Source organism: Lissotriton vulgaris, chromosome 6, assembly GCF_964263255.1.
Source record: "Lissotriton vulgaris chromosome 6, aLisVul1.2, whole genome shotgun sequence".
Taxonomy (NCBI): domain Eukaryota; kingdom Metazoa; phylum Chordata; class Amphibia; order Caudata; family Salamandridae; genus Lissotriton; species Lissotriton vulgaris.
Window position 1 is genome coordinate 21,903,624 of NC_141694.1, and position 16,885 is coordinate 21,920,508.

The 16,885-nt window shown below is 45.4% G+C and overlaps 1 protein-coding gene across 1 annotated transcript in view; it reads left to right on the forward strand.

Moving 5' to 3' along the window:
- LOC147706721 (uncharacterized) overlaps window positions 1–16,885 on the forward strand; it is a 507,439-nt gene that overhangs the window by 424,246 nt on the left and 66,308 nt on the right. Inside the window, exon 15 of the mRNA XM_086925573.1 lies at window positions 8,516–8,599. Coding sequence (XP_086781699.1) covers window positions 8,516–8,599 — 84 coding nt within the window. The remainder of the gene's footprint in view (window positions 1–8,515; window positions 8,600–16,885) is intronic.

The following is a 16,885-nucleotide window of genomic DNA, read 5'->3' on the forward strand; positions in this document are numbered from 1 at the left end:
ATTATATATATTTAAGATCCTGGCCCAAAAAAAGAACGAATTTAAACCTCGTAGTCAAATGAGACAGTAGAGAAAAACTGTTACAGACATAGCAGACCGGACTCAGGGCCCCCAGACCCAGCTACCAAACCAAGAATTAGGGGTGTCACACCACAAACACCCCTGCTGAAACTACACCCCTGCCCATCCTACTTGGACCTGGTAGTTCTCCCTGAAAAATCATGACAACTGTTACGTTCAACAGCCTGGAGTCCCTGCACTGGGATCACTTACTTTATATGTATTGTCACTCAACACACTTCTCTCATCTGTGCTGAAGACGCCCTGATGGTTGTCAACTTGGTGCATGTGGGAAGAGCTGCATGTTTTGGTCATTGAGCTTTCCAAATCATTTTATCAAGTGACTGATGGCCCTATGCACTAAGGCTGAGTTGCAAATAAGAGAAGGGCTCAAAGGCAAATTAACAGGGTGAGCCATGCTAGAGCTGAGCCATGGGTCTGGCTTGGCCTATAAGAGTCCATGAGTAAGCTGAGCCATGAATACGATTCGCATGTATATCATGCAAAACATAATGTAAACATGATGCAATCCCTTTAAAATAAAAAAATAAGTGTGTTTTTTTTACCATGTGGAAGCATGTCATAGGGGTGGGCGGAATTTGAGTAATCGTGTTACGCAGATCTCCGCGATACGCTAAAAAATCTCTGCGAACACGCAGAAATTCCGCGGACCCGCGGAATTGCTTGTTCGCGATGCTTTTTTACTGTTCGCAATCGCTGTTTGCGTGCTCAGGGGGGAAATATCTTGCGAACACGCATTTGAGAACGCGAACAAGCAAACAATTTCGCGAAAGTCGCGGAATGCAGAATTTTGGGCAATTTTTAGTTCTCCGTGGAACGCGAAATTACCCAAATTCCGCAAATTCTGCGAGCGGAACAGAATTTAGCACCCAGGCCTAGCGTGTCACCTTAGTACCTCACATTATGTCACTGTATACACAAACAACCATAACTCCCTGATTTGTGGCCAGCAATAGAGGTGTGCGCTTTGCCAGGATCTGAGGGACTCCTGCCTCCATCTCACTCGCCCAGAGGAAGCAATATTGGGGCCATTGACCACGGAACCGGACACCAGCTCTGAAGAAGAATCAGATGAGTCTCTGCTTTTGGGCCCTCGCAGACTTGTGACGTGGGTGTCTTTTGAGAGGGTCTCCTTCTCTCCAGAAGAGTTGTGAGCTCGGTCCTGGCAGGAGTCCAAGGGATTATCTCCAGAGCAGCATTTTCAGGTGTTCCTGGTTCCCGACCCAACCTAGCAGAGGATCCTTGGGGTCAGTGAGAGCGGAGTAGCCTGCCAGGGCTACGGTCAGTCCCCTGCGGTCACCCCAGGCAGAGCTGCTGCTTTAAAAGTTAATGCACCTTGATCAACCCGGGTCAGAGTCCAGCGTGGTCAGCTCAGGGAGACATTTCATGGAGTTAATCCACATGAAGACTCTCTCACTCCCACCAGAACCACCTCACATCATCTTTGGCATCCAAGACAGTCTCTGTTCCTTAGGGGACGCGCTACACCGTCCAGTACTAAGGGACTGATTACGTCCTTGGCGGGCAAGGTTTCTCCGTCACAACGTGACTGATATCCCTTCCGCCATATTACAATTCCATTATATCCTATGGAACTCGTACCACGACGGACGGGATATCAGCCACATTTGTGATGGAGTATTCCATCCGTATAATGCACTTGTAATACGGCGGACAGGATCTCAGTCACGTTTGTGATGGAGTATTCCATCCGTATAATGCACTTGTAATACGGTGGACGGGATCTCAGTCACGTTTGTGATGGAGTATTCCATCCGTATAATGCACTTGTAATACGGCGGACGGGATCTCAGTCACGTTTGTGATGGAGTATTCCATCCGTACAATGCACTTGTAATACGGCGGACGGGATCTCAGCCACGTTTGTGATGGAGTATTCCATCCGTATAATGCACTTGTAATACGGCGGACGGGATCTCAGTCACGTTTGTGATGGAGTATTCCATCCGTATAATGCACTTGTAATACGGCGGACGGGATCTCAGGCACGTTTGTGACGGAGTATTCCATCCGTATAATGCACTTGTAATACGGCGGACGGGATCTCAGGCACATTTGTGATGGAGTATTCCATCCGTATAATGCACTTGTAATACGGCGGACGGGATCTCAGGCACGTTTGTGATGGAGTATTCCATCCGTATCATGCACTTGTAATACGACGGACGGGATCTCAGTCACGTTTGTGATGGAGTATTCCATCCGTATAATGCACTTGTAATACGGCGGACGGGATCTCAGTCACGTTTGTGATGGAGTATTCCATCTGTATAATGCACTTGTAATACGGCGGACGGGATCTCAGTCACGTTTGTGATGGAGTATTCCATACGTATAATGCACTTGTAATACGGCGGACGGGATCTCAGTCACGTTTGTGATGGAGTATTCCATCCGTATAATGCACTTGTAATACGGCGGACGGGATATCAGGCACGTTTGTGATGGAGTATTCCATCCGTATAATGCACTTGTAATACGGCGGACGGGATCTCAGTCACGTTTGTGATGGAGTATTCCATCCATATAATGCACTTGTAATACGGCGGACGGGATCTCAGTCACGTTTGTGATGGAGTATTCCATCCGTATAATGCACTTGTAATACGGCGGACGGGATCTCAGTCACGTTTGTGATGGAGTATTCCATCCGTATAATGCACTTGTAATACGGCGGACGGGATCTCAGTCACGTTTGTGATGGAGTATTCCATCCGTATAATGCACTTGTAATACGGCGGACGGGATCTCAGTCACGTTTGTGATGGAGTATTCCATCCGTATAATGCACTTGTAATACGGCGGACGGGATCTCAGTTACGTTTGTGATGGAGTATTCCATCCGTATAATGCACTTGTAATACGGCGGACGGGATCTCAGTCACGTTTGTGATGGAGTATTCCATCCGTATAATGCACTTGTAATACGGCGGACGGGATCTCAGTCACGTTTGTGATGGAGTATTCCATCCGTATAATGCACTTGTAATACGGCGGACGGGATCTCAGGCACGTTTGTGATGGAGTATTTCATCCGTATAATGCACTTGTAATACGGCGGACGGGATCTCAGTCACGTTTGTGATGGAGTATTCCATCCGTATAATGCACTTGTAATACGGCAGATGGGATCTCAGTCACGTTTGTGATGGAGTATTCCATCCGTATAATGCACTTGTAATACGGCGGACGGGATCTCAGTCACGTTTGTGATGGAGTATTCCATCCGTATAATGCACTTGTAATACGGCGGACGGGATCTCAGGCACGTTTGTGATGGAGTATTCCATCCGTATAATGCACTTGTAATACGGCGGACGGGATCTCAGGCACGTTTGTGATGGAGTATTCCATCCGTATAATGCACTTGTAATACGGCGGACGGGATCTCAGTCACGTTTGTGATGGAGTATTCCATCTGTATAATGCACTTGTAATACGGCGGACGGGATCTCAGTCACGTTTGTGATGGAGTATTCCATACGTATAATGCACTTGTAATACGGCGGACGGGATCTCAGTCACGTTTGTGATGGAGTATTCCATCCGTATAATGCACTTGTAATACGGCGGACGGGATATCAGGCACGTTTGTGATGGAGTATTCCATCCGTATAATGCACTTGTAATACGGCGGACGGGATCTCAGTCACGTTTGTGATGGAGTATTCCATCCGTATAATGCACTTGTAATACGGCGGACGGGATATCAGGCACATTTGTGATGGAGTATTCCATCCGTATAATGCACTTGTAATACGGCGGGCGGGATCTCAGTCACGTTTGTGATGGAGTATTCCATCCATATAATGCACTTGTAATACGGCGGACGGGATCTCAGTCACGTTTGTGATGGAGTATTCCATCCGTATAATGCACTTGTAATACGGCGGACGGGATCTCAGTCACGTTTGTGATGGAGTATTCCATCCGTATAATGCACTTGTAATACGGCGGACGGGATCTCAGTCACGTTTGTGATGGAGTATTCCATCCGTATAATGCACTTGTAATACGGCGGACGGGATCTCAGTCACGTTTGTGATGGAGTATTCCATCCGTATAATGCACTTGTAATACGGCGGACGGGATCTCAGTCACGTTTGTGATGGAGTATTCCATCCGTATAATGCACTTGTAATACGGCGGACGGGATCTCAGTCACGTTTGTGATGGAGTATTCCATCCGTATAATGCACTTGTAATACGGCGGACGGGATCTCAGTCACGTTTGTGATGGAGTATCCCATCCGTATATTGCACTTGTAATACGGCGGACGGGATCTCAGTCACGTTTGTGATGGAGTATTCCATCCGTATAATGCACTTGTAATACGGCGGACGGGATCTCTGTCACGTTTGTGATGGAGTATCCCATCCGTATAATGCACTTGTAATACGGTGGACGGGATATCAGGCACGTTTGTGATGGAGTATTCCATCCGTATAATGCACTTGTAATACGGCGGACGGGATCTCAGTCACGTTTGTGATGGAGTATTCCATCCGTATAATGCAATTGTATTACGGCGGATGGGATATCAGGCACGTTTGTGATGGAGTATTCCATCCGTATAATGCACTTGTAATACGGCGGACGGGATCTCAGGCACGTTTGTGATGGAGTATTCCATCCGTATAATGCACTTGTAATACGGCGGACGGGATCTCAGTCACGTTTGTGATGGAGTATTCCATCCGTATAATGCACTTGTAATACGGCGGACGGGATCTCAGTCACGTTTGTGATGGAGTATTCCATCCGTATAATGCACTTGTAATACGGCGGGCGGGATCTCAGTCACGTTTGTGATGGAGTATCCCATCCGTATAATGCACTTGTAATACGGCGGACGGGATCTCAGTCACGTTTGTAATGGAGTATTCCATCCGTATAATGCACTTGTAATACGGCGGGCGGGATCTCAGTCACGTTTGTGATGGAGTATTCCATCCGTATAATGCACTTGTAATACGGCAGGCGGGATCTCAGTCACGTTTGTGATGGAGTATCCCATCCGTATAATGCACTTTTAATACGGTGGGCGGTATCTCAGTCACGTTTGTGATGGAGTATCCCATCCGTATAATGCACTTGTAATACGGCGGACGGGATCTCAGTCACGTTTGTGATGGAGTATTCCATCCGTATAATGCACTTGTAATACGGCGGACGGGATCTCAGTCACGTTTGTGATGGAGTATTCCATCCGTATAATGCACTTGTAATACGGCGGACGGGATCTCAGGCACGTTTGTGATGGAGTATCCCATCCGTATAATGCACTTGTAATACGGCGGACGGGATCTCAGTCACGTTTGTGATGGAGTATCCCATCCGTATAATGCACTTGTAATACGGCGGACGGGATCTCAGTCTTGTTTGTGATGGAGTATCCCATCCGTATAATGCACTTGTAATACGGCGGGCGGGATCTCAGTCACGTTTGTGATGGAGTATCCCATCCGTATAATGCACTTGTAATACGGTGGGCGGGATCTCAGTCACGTTTGTGATGGAGTATCCCATCCGTATAATGCACTTGTAATACGGCGGACGGGATCTCAGGCACGTTTGTGATGGAGTATTCCATCCGTATAATGCAATTGTAATACGGTGGACGGGATCTCAGTCACGTTTGTGATGGAGTGTCCCACCGGCCAATCTCGCACCCAGGCCCTGCGTTTCTTAGCGCCCGACACTGCAGCTCATGGCGGCAGTAGAGGGAGGGGCAAGCAAAGGAGGACCGGGAGGGACAGACCATGATGGGAAGCACAAACCGCAGCAGTAACCGGCACTCACCACCCCCCGAAGGACAGGAAGACGACTTTCTGGGCGGACCCCAAGTCACAAAACTGCCACATTTTTGGGAACTAATGAAATGGAAGACGGGGTTGGAGATATGTCTCTGCTTGTGATAATGTCATTAGATGTGGCTTTTGTGTTATGATTCCGAAGACATTTTAGGTGTTTACTTGTAAGGGAACCAGTGACTTAGGGCTGGATGTAGGTGGCTAAATACCGGTGAGTAACGCCGAAATTCGGTAAATTTAAGCGTTACCGACCGGTATTTAGCCATGTGCAATGTAAGGAAGGAATCGGTAATAAGGAATTGGTAAATACCGATGCCTCAATACCGATTCCTCACGGCCATGCATTTAAGGAATTGCTGATACTGATTCTTTAAATGCAATGTAGGTAGCACTTAAAACAGTGCACCTCAGCCTTAAGTAATCGCTATTTACCACCAACTCCAAGTTGGTGGTAAGTAGCGATTTCCTTTCAAAATGCACTTTTTTGATTTTTGAAATGTGGCACACATCCATGCCCTTAGGGCATGTATGTGCGCCACATGTGCACACATGCACATTTCAGGGGTGCAACAGTGTGTCCTTTGGACACCTCTGCACCCTTGAAAATACCTCCCACTATTACCAAACTGGTAATACCTAATGTCTTCACATTCATTCCTATGGGCCTCCAAGTCCATAGGAATGAATGGGTAGGTATTCGTTATTACCGAATTTCAATTACCGATTCGGTAATAACGAATATTAAGAATTCGGTATTTTTTACCGAATTCTTACCTACATCTGAAATACCGATTCGTAAATACCGAATTGGTAAAATTCGGTATTTAGGAATCGGTATTTCCCTGTTACCTACATCTAGCCCTTAGGAAACTTTGCTTTCCAATAGAAGAAAAATGGCTTAATGGAATTACCTTCAATCATTTGTATCCAGCCGCAAACCTTGATTCACTTTCTTATAAATCTGTGGTGGGACAAGGACTTCAGCGCCACTTTTCCTCACTGAGGGGCATATTATCAAGAACAGCGTTAAGATTATCGCCGCTTTATTGGCAGGAAACTGCCGCTTAAACGGCGATAATGGGCTTGATAATATGCCCTTGTGAATTCCAATAGAAGCCCATGTTCGGGTGTGAAGCTGGGCTTCTATGTGAATTCACAAGGGCATATTATTATCAAGCCCATTATCGCCGCTTTAGCGGCAGTTTCCTGCCAATAAAGCGGCGATAATCTAAACGCCGATCTTGATAATGTGCCCCGGGGTGCAAAAAATTGCAAACTGCATGTTCATAAACAATTCATCAAAATGCCGTGGGTAACGGAAGTGACATCACAGGTCCTTTGATCTTCGATGTCACTCACTCACGCTTATACATTCATACATTCACACTTACACTCTCTCACGTAAACACACGTTCACCTGCAAGCACGCACACAACATACATTTAAAAACATTGTTTTTACTTAGTTCTCCCCTGCCAGGGAAGGCCTATTGCAGCAAACTTGATTGCATTTTGTATTGCACTAATAGTGAACGATGAAACATTATTCACTATTAGTGTCATAAAAAACTGAGAGAAAGCAGGGAGTGGAGTTCCAGCCCAACCTCCATCCATAGGACGAGCTGCCACTCTGTTAATAGCGCTGATGTTGCCACCTCTGAGGCCAGGGGTCGCAAAGGGTAAGCCAGGGGTTGCGGCTGTGACCCTTGGCGATCCCTGAATGACACTGTAAATCCCAGTGTCACTTACCGCTCACAGGTCACAGTTTGGGTTTCACGGCGGCTCGTCCTGCACTCTGACGTCACGTGCTCTTTGACCCCAGACACCCTCTGTACTTCCAGTTTTCTGTCCCTCTGTCCAGTTTCCTGGGGGCTCAGACTCCTTGGGGTCCCCGGGGTTCTGCTGTTCATGGCTGCTGCCTGGCAGTGGCAGGAGAGGGGGTCGGTTTCCTCTTCGAAGACATTTACATCAAACACCCCAAAGTTTGTAAAACGCAGACTTATGTAAAATGCATCAGATGCTTAAAGGTGACACCGGCGGGGGGGGGGGGGGGCGTCACCTGATGCGGACTCCCAGGCCGGATAGAGTCTGTCCGAGGAGCTCAGGGAGCAGAGACCGGCGGCTCCTGCGGGAGCAGGGAGTGCGGGGACTCCTGCAGGTGGACCGTCCATGAGGGGGTGAGGCATCCATGGAGGGGGCTTATCCAGCGGCACCCAGGGGCCGTTCCTGCAGCCCCCCTTCAATGCTCCCTGCTTCATCACCTGCAGCGCCCCTTGAACTGTGCCCACGCAGGCTTCCTGACCGACACACTGCCTTTGGAACATGGACGTCTTGAGGGCTGGGGGAGAGTCAGCAGGGCAGGTTCCGCTCAGAGTTTTATTATATATACATTCAAAGTGCATTTCTTACTCTCTGCATGTGTAGCCATTTAAATGCAGGACTTAACTGGGTTTCCTTGTAGGGGGTAAAGTTACTTTATATTTGTCTCAGATGGAGTTATAATGTAGCTTGAGTTGAAGGGATAGTTTAAAATTCAAATAAAAAGCAGACCACTCCGCTGCCTCGTGCAATGATAACACCCGCTGTGCCCTCTCTTGCAGGTGCTGCGTGCCAGCCTCCGACTTCACACCCGAGGAAGATGAGGAGGGCGCTGGGGGCAGCGGGGGGAGGCGGAGAGCGGACAGGTATGTACACAAGGGGGCGCAGCGGGACAGGGGGCGCAGCCGCGGGGGGGGGGGGGGGGGGGGGGTACAATGCAAACAATTTCAAGTAGTCGACCGAATGAATGAATGGATGGATGGATGAAAAGTGGCTGGATGGCCAAATGGACGAATAGAACACATTGCATTCGTGCAATATTGGATATATAAATGAACCGCCTCAAGGCGCTGGTTTCCCCAAGGAGGGTCGCACGGGGTTTGGGGTATTTTTGGAAGGACGGGGGTCTGCGCCCTACCGGGGCGAGGGGAGTGCGCTGCGTGCACTTCTGTGCTATGTAAAGCACCCGGGGCCTCTAAGCGCTTTGATGGCGTGTACGTGCTTCACTTCTACTTTTATAAAGTTGCGGCTCCTGTGGGCCCCGGGGTGGGAGCCCTGGGCCCCTTTGGCCCTCTCTGCCTCGGTGCCCTGACCCGAAGGAGGCCGCAGCTCGCCTCCATCAATAATTCACCCACGGCCTGCCTCCACTCATCGAATGACTCCTTAAAATTCCTCCCTGGCCCCCTTGGCACAGAAGGGTATCGGGTGGCACGGGGAGCATTACTCACCTCGCGGCTTCACTTACAATCACGGCGCCTCCCTCCGCGCCTGTGATCGTCGGCAGCTCTGAGGCACAGAGATCTGCAGAGGGTCCAGTGTGGAGGAGGCGCTGGGCTCCAGACATCTGTGCTTGGGGCAGGGGGCTCTCACGGGATAGTGTAGTTTATAGTATTGTGTATAGCGCTTACTAATCCTGTAAGGGGCGCACCGGAGAGGCGCTTATCTGCCTGAGTAGCGCTCTCTGCCGCGTGGGTGTCTGGTCGGAAGTGTGTGATCTTTGCAGCGCTCCCATGCTGGGAAGTGGTCTGTGTAGCGCCTGGTGAGCACCGATGGGGCTGTTAGCGGGTTGTATCATTGTATGAAGAAGTGTGAGAGACAGGTGTGCTTGTTATCACTTGTGTTATGCTGGCAGCTCGGATGAACTCTTTTGGGACCCTTATCTGATGTTCTTGAGGGTGTTTCATCGGCTGGCTTTGGCAAGAGGGTGCCTGCTCGTTGTCCAGTGCGTCAAAGTGAGGTGACAGACAGGAGTGGAGAAAGAGTGAAGGGGGGGGGGGGGTCTGCGCAGACTGACTGTGCTGCTGTTCCCATCACGAGGCATCAGGTGCATAGATGAGCCAGGAGGCGCGTCACTATCAGCATCTCTTGTGTCATTATGGGATGTCAGTGCTCAGAGTGTGTGACTATCTGGAAACCTCATTGGCCAGTACCTAACTCCCATTACACAAGCATTTGTCAACTACAGACATTAGTCAGCACTCAGCCTGCACTCACTCAGCTGTTTACAAACCTCATTAGTCAGCACTCTGCCTTTACTCACGTAACTGTATTCAAACCTCTTTAGTCAGCACTCTGCCTTTACTCACTTAACTGTATTCAAACCTCTTTAGTCAGCACTCTGCCTTTACTCACTTAACTGTATTCAAACCTCTTTAGTCAGCACTCTGCCTTTACTCACTTAACTGTATTCAAACCTCTTTAGTCAGCACTCTGCCTTTACTCACTTAACTGTATTCAAACCTCTTTAGTCAGCACTCTGCCTTTACTCACTTAACTGTATTCAAACCTCTTTAGTCAGCACTCTGCCTTTACTCACTTAACTGTATTCAAACGTCATTAGTCAGTACTCGGCCTGCACTCACTCAGTTGTTTGTAAAACTAATTTGCCTACACTGAGCCTGCTGTTTTCAAACCTCATTAGTCAGCACTCTGCCTTTACTCACTTAACTGTATTCAAACCTCTTTAGTCAGCACTCTGCCTTTACTCACTTAACTGTATTCAAACCTCTTTAGTCAGTACTCGGCCTGCACTCACTCAGTTGTTTGTGAAACTCATTTGCCTACACTGAGCCTGCTGTTTTCAAACCTCATTAGTCAGCACTCTGCCTTTACTCACTTAACTGTATTCAAACCTCTTTAGTCAGCACTCTGCCTTTACTCACTTAACTGTATTCAAACCTCTTTAGTCAGCACTCTGCCTTTCCTCACTTAACTGTATTCAAACCTCTTTAGTCAGCACTCTGCCTTTACTCACTTAACTGTATTCAAATCTCTTTAGTCAGCACTCTGCCTTTACTCACTTAACTGTATTCAAATGTCATCAGTCAGTACTCGGCCTGCACTCACTCAGTTGTTTGTGAAACTCATTTGCCTACACTGAGCCTGCTGTTTTCAAACCTCATTAGTCAGCACTCTGCCTTTACTCACTTAACTGTATTAAAATCTCTTTAGTCAGCACTCTGCCTTTATCACTTAACTGTATTCAAACCTCTTTAGTCAGTACTCGGCCTGCACTCACTCAGTTGTTTGTGAAACTCATTTGCCTACACTGAGCCTGCTGTTTTCAAACCTCATTAGTCAGCACTCTGCCTTTACTCACTTAACTGTATTAAAATCTCTTTAGTCAGCCCTCTGCCTTTACTCACTTAACTGTATTCAAACCTCTTTAGTCAGCACTCTGCCTTTACTCACTTAACTGTATTCAAACCTCATTAGTCAGTACTCTGCCTTTACTCAACTGTATTCAAACCTCTTTAGTCAGCACTCTGCCTTTGCTCACTTAACTGTATTCAAACGTCATTAGTCAGTACTCGGCCTGCACTCACTCAGTTGTTTGTAAAACTAATTTGCCTACACTGAGCCTGCTGTTTTCAAACCTCATTAGTCAGCACTCTGCCTTTACTCACTTAACTGTATTCAAATCTCTTTAGTCAGCACTTTGCCTTTACTCACTTAACTGTATTAAAATATCTTTAGTCAGCACTCAGCCTTTACTCACTTAACTGTTTTCAAACCTCATTAGTCAGCACTCTGCCTTTACTCACTTAACTGTTTTCAAACCTCATTAGTCAGCACTCTGCCTGTACTCACTTAACTGTATTCAAACCTCATTAGTCAGCACTCAGCCTTTACTCACTTAACTGTATTCAAACCTCATCAGTCAGTACTCGGCCTTTACTCACTTAACTGTATTCAAACCTCATTAGTCAGCACTCTGCCTTTACTCACTTAACTGTATTCAAACCTCATTAGTCAGCACTCTGCCTTTACTCACTTAACTGTATTCAAACCTCATTAGTCAGCACTCTGCCTGTACTCACTTAACTGTATTCAAACCTCATTAGTCAGCACTCGGCCTGCACTCACTTAACTGTTTTCACACCTCATTAGTCAGCACTCTGCCTGTACTCACTTAACTGTATTCAAACCTCATTAGTCAGCACTCAGCCTTTACTCACTTAACTGTATTCAAACCTCATCAGTCAGTACTCGGCCTTTACTCACTTAACTGTATTCAAACCTCATTAGTCAGCACTCTACCTGTACTCACTTAACTGTATTCAAACCTCATCAGTCAGTACTCGGCCTTTACTCACTTAACTGTTTTCAAACCTCATTAGTCAGCACTCTGCCTGTACTCACTTAACTGTATTCAAACCTCATTAGTCAGCACTCAGCCTTTACTCACTTAACTGTATTCAAACCTCATCAGTCAGTACTCGGCCTTTACTCACTTAACTGCATTCAAACCTCATTAGTCAGCACTCTGCCTGTACTCACTTAACTGTATTCAAACCTCATTAGTCAGCACTCAGCCTTTACTCACTTAACTGTATTCAAACCTCATCAGTCAGTACTCGGCCTTTACTCACTTAACTGTATTCAAACCTCATTAGTCAGCACTCTACCTGTACTCACTTAACTGTATTCAAACCTCATCAGTCAGTACTCGGCCTTTACTCACTTAACTGTATTCAAACCTCATTAGTCAGCACTCTGCCTGTACTCACTTAACTGTATTCAAACCTCATTAGTCAGCACTCAGCCTTTACTCACTTAACTGTATTCAAACCTCAGCAGTCAGTACTCGGCCTTTACTCACTTAACTGTATTCAAACCTCATTAGTCAGCACTCTACCTGTACTCACTTAACTGTATTCAAACCTCATCAGTCAGTACTCGGCCTTTACTCACTTAACTGTTTTCAAACCTCATTAGTCAGCACTCTGCCTGTACTCACTTAACTGTATTCAAACCTCATTAGTCAGCACTCAGCCTTTACTCACTTAACTGTATTCAAACCTCATCAGTCAGTACTCGGCCTTTACTCACTTAACTGTATTCAAACCTCATTAGTCAGCACTCTGCCTGTACTCACTTAACTGTATTCAAACCTCATTAGTCAGCACTCAGCCTTTACTCACTTAACTGTATTCAAACCTCATTAGTCAGCACTCAGCCTTTACTCACTTAACTGTATTCAAACCTCATTAGTCAGCACTCAGCCTTTACTCACTTAACTGTATTCAAACCTCATTAGTCAGCACTCAGCCTTTACTCACTTAACTGTATTCAAACCTCATCAGTCAGTACTCGGCCTTTACTCACTTAACTGTATTCAAACCTCATTAGTCAGCACTCTGCCTGTACTCACTTAACTGTATTCAAACCTCATTAGTCAGCACTCAGCCTTTACTCACTTAACTGTATTCAAACCTCATCAGTCAGTACTCGGCCTTTACTCACTTAACTGTTTTCAAACCTCATTAGTCAGCACTCTGCCTGTACTCACTTAACTGTATTCAAACCTCATTAGTCAGCACTCAGCCTTTACTCACTTAACTGTATTCAAACCTCATCAGTCAGTACTCGGCCTGTACTCACTTAACTGTATTCAAACCTCATTAGTTAGCACTCAGCCTTTACTCACTTAACTGTATTCAAACCTCATCAGTCAGTACTCGGCCTTTACTCACTTAACTGTATTCAAACCTCATTAGTCAGCACTCTGCCTTTACTCACTTAACTGTATTCAAACCTCATTAGTCAGCACTCTGCCTTTACTCACTTAACTGTATTCAAACCTCATCAGTCAGTACTCGGCCTTTACTCACTTAACTGTATTCAAACCTCATCAGTCAGTACTCGGCCTTTACTCATTTAACTGTATTCAAACCTCATTAGTCAGCACTCTACCTGTACTCACTTAACTGTATTCAAACCTCATCAGTCAGTACTCGGCCTTTACTCACTTAACTGTTTTCAAACCTCATTAGTCAGCACTCTGCCTTTACTCACTTAACTGTATTCAAACCTCATCAGTCAGTACTCGGCCTTTACTCACTTAACTGTATTCAAACCTCATCAGTCAGTACTCGGCCTTTACTCACTTAACTGTATTCAAACCTCATCAGTCAGTACTCAGCCTTTACTCACTTAACTGTATTCAAACCTCTTTAGTCAGCACTCTGCCTTTACTCACTTAACTGTATTCAAACCTCTTTAGTCAGCACTCTGCCTTTACTCACTTAACTGTATTCAAACCTCATCAGTCAGTACTCGGCCTTTACTCACTTAACTGTATTCAAACCTCATCAGTCAGTACTCGGCCTTTACTCACTTGACTGTATTCAAACCTCATTAGTCAGCACTCGGCCTGCACTCACTCAGTTGTTTGTAAAACTCATTCACTCAACCTGCTGTTTGTAAACCTCATTAGTCAGCACTGAGCCTGAACTTACGAAAGTATTTGTGAGCCTCGTTAGTCAGCACTCACCCTTAACTTTCTCAACTGTTAGTGACAAGTCTGTGCCAGAGCTTATGTCTGGACCTGAAACTTTAATGGATTTGCATGCTGCCAGCTCAGGACATTTACATTTGTAAAAGAAATGGAGAAGAGGAGACGGGCAGGAGGATACAAAGTTACAATGTTGTAACCAATGTGTCTGGATTTATCTAGTCAATCTAGCTTCAAATATAGGGCAACCCTGTAACCCTGGGAACCCGGGCAAGAGAACAGTGGTTGTCTCCACAAATATGTCAAAATATAGAGTAGGTACCCTAATCTTTGGAAAAGGGATGGGTGTAGATACACAAACCACACAAAAGTTCCCTTTTTCTAAATTTAAACTTGTAGAATCTAAAAACAGTTGGCGCTATAACCCATCTGGCTTACCAGATACAGGCAATCCGTGATCTAAATAAGGTTTAATTAAATGGATTAGTTGATTAGCTACCTGGAAATCCATTTAATTAAACCTTATTTAGATCACGTATCTGGTAAGCCAGTTGTGTTATAGCACCCGCTGTTTTTAGATTCAAAGTTAAAATTTAGGAAAAGGGAACTTTTGTGTTGCTTATCTGTCTCTACAAATAGCCTCAAGTCTTAGTTTACCTGCCGTAGCAAACAAAATGCACACAGATCGTATATTGACAGAATTTACTGTCCTTTGGGGGGGACAAAACAAATTCAGACAAATATATAATCTATAGATGCTCCAGTGAACAGTGCCATGAGAGTGACATTTGTGAATAAATGTTCGCTAAAAGTGTAAACAAAGTAGAAATATTGTAGACACATTCGCAATGCAATTTTCATTTTTGTCTTAGAATTAGAGTGCCATTCAGACGAATATCAATATATAGCGGTCTACATCTTAAAAGTGTTGATGTTTCAACCCCTATCAGTTATTTAGGAGAAGTCTTCATCAGGACTAGTTGGAAACACCAAAATAATTCAGGGGTATGTAAGAGGAGTGACATCCAGTCTGTGGCTCATATACAGTTTATTGTTCTTCACATCTTTATGAAGGGCAGACAACCCCCAACCATCCTCTGGACGATCGGGGGCAAAATGTGACGTTGGCAGAAAAAAAGCAGCTGATTGGATCACAGACACTAAGCCATGTTTAACCCGAAAGGCTCTTTGCTTTTCTGACGAGTTCAGAAGAACAAAACACTGGTGTCCAGGGCTAACAGCACTGACTGCGCTTGAACATTCAAGAGACCACAAGAGAAATTGTAAGTTATAGGCATTTTTAAAGTCCCTCTACCTTGATGCACTGGGCGGACTGGGACTGACCTGTGACCAGTGTACAACGTCACCCTCTTGCCTACTACTGCAATCTGAAATTACATGTAAGAAAAAATACCTGCCTAATAGCACAATGTAAGAACAATCCAACCTTAGAAGCCTGCTGCCTTTACATATGCTTTTTAAAACCAACAAGCTAGGTCTGTTGGCTTTGTCATAATGATTCATAATAAAAGTTCAAAGCCATGGACACTGACATGCCTTTTGTATTGAACCAAGAGGGCGCTCTAGCTTTGATCAATGCCTTGTCAGCATACCCAGCACAGACCTCCTGATTGGTCCATAAGTTGGTACCCATCATGCATCCATTTTTTAAATACAAATATGCACAACATTACAGTCGGCAAAACAATATACAGCCTCTTTCAAGAGGCCGGACAAGGATTATCATAGTATGTGTCAGAGGGGGTGAACTACATCCGAACCTTGCTATGGTAACTGGTGAGATTTCATGTAACACAATAACTATGTCCTGCTTGTAACTCAGTGTGATAACAATCCACCATTAAAGGCCTATTGGCTTTAGCATATGCTTTTCACTATAGCTGGACAGGCCTGGTGCCTTTGTCATAACCTCTCATGATCAACAGCTCTGCCCTATGGCATCGGACATAACGTTTCCTAATGACGCAGTCTTGCCTACAGCCTTTTAATTGGCTTATCACCAGAACCAACTCAGGCATACTGTATCGAGTGGAAACTTTCCCACAGCAAAAATCTGCTGTATGGAAGGGAAAGAGGATGAAACATCCCACAGGCACACAAGAAGTCAAAACATAAACAAACCCAGGCAAAATATTACAAATATGTAATCCTTACTTTACCAGTAAAAACTTCTGCACAAGCTTAAGGCTGAAAATATTGAAGATGTGAACAGTCCCCTTGTTGCCCAAAGAAGGATCTAATAACTTTTAAAAGTTTTGTCGAGAGCTGGTTTTCGATATAGTGCATTAAAACGAGGTACACTGTGCAGACAGTCCTGTGGGTCCCTTATTGGTTTACAGAGGCACAAGTAGATAACACTAACGCTCTATTTGCGGTAGTGTGGGCGAGCAGCTAGGCTTATCGAAGGGTAGTGCTGAGCATTTGTTTTACTCACTGAGGCAATAAATGAGACACACACTCAAGAATAAATCCGAGACCAAGTCATAAAAATAGCATCGATTTTTATGTAATTTTTAAAACTAAGAACTTCAATCTGTAGTAAGTACTTTCAGAGTTGAGATTTTTAAGAGTTTAGAAAAATATATCACTTTTGTGGGCAATTACCACCATTGAAGTCAATGGGGAAATGCAGAAAATTGCATATAAAATCAGGTAATGCTTTCACAAAGTTGAC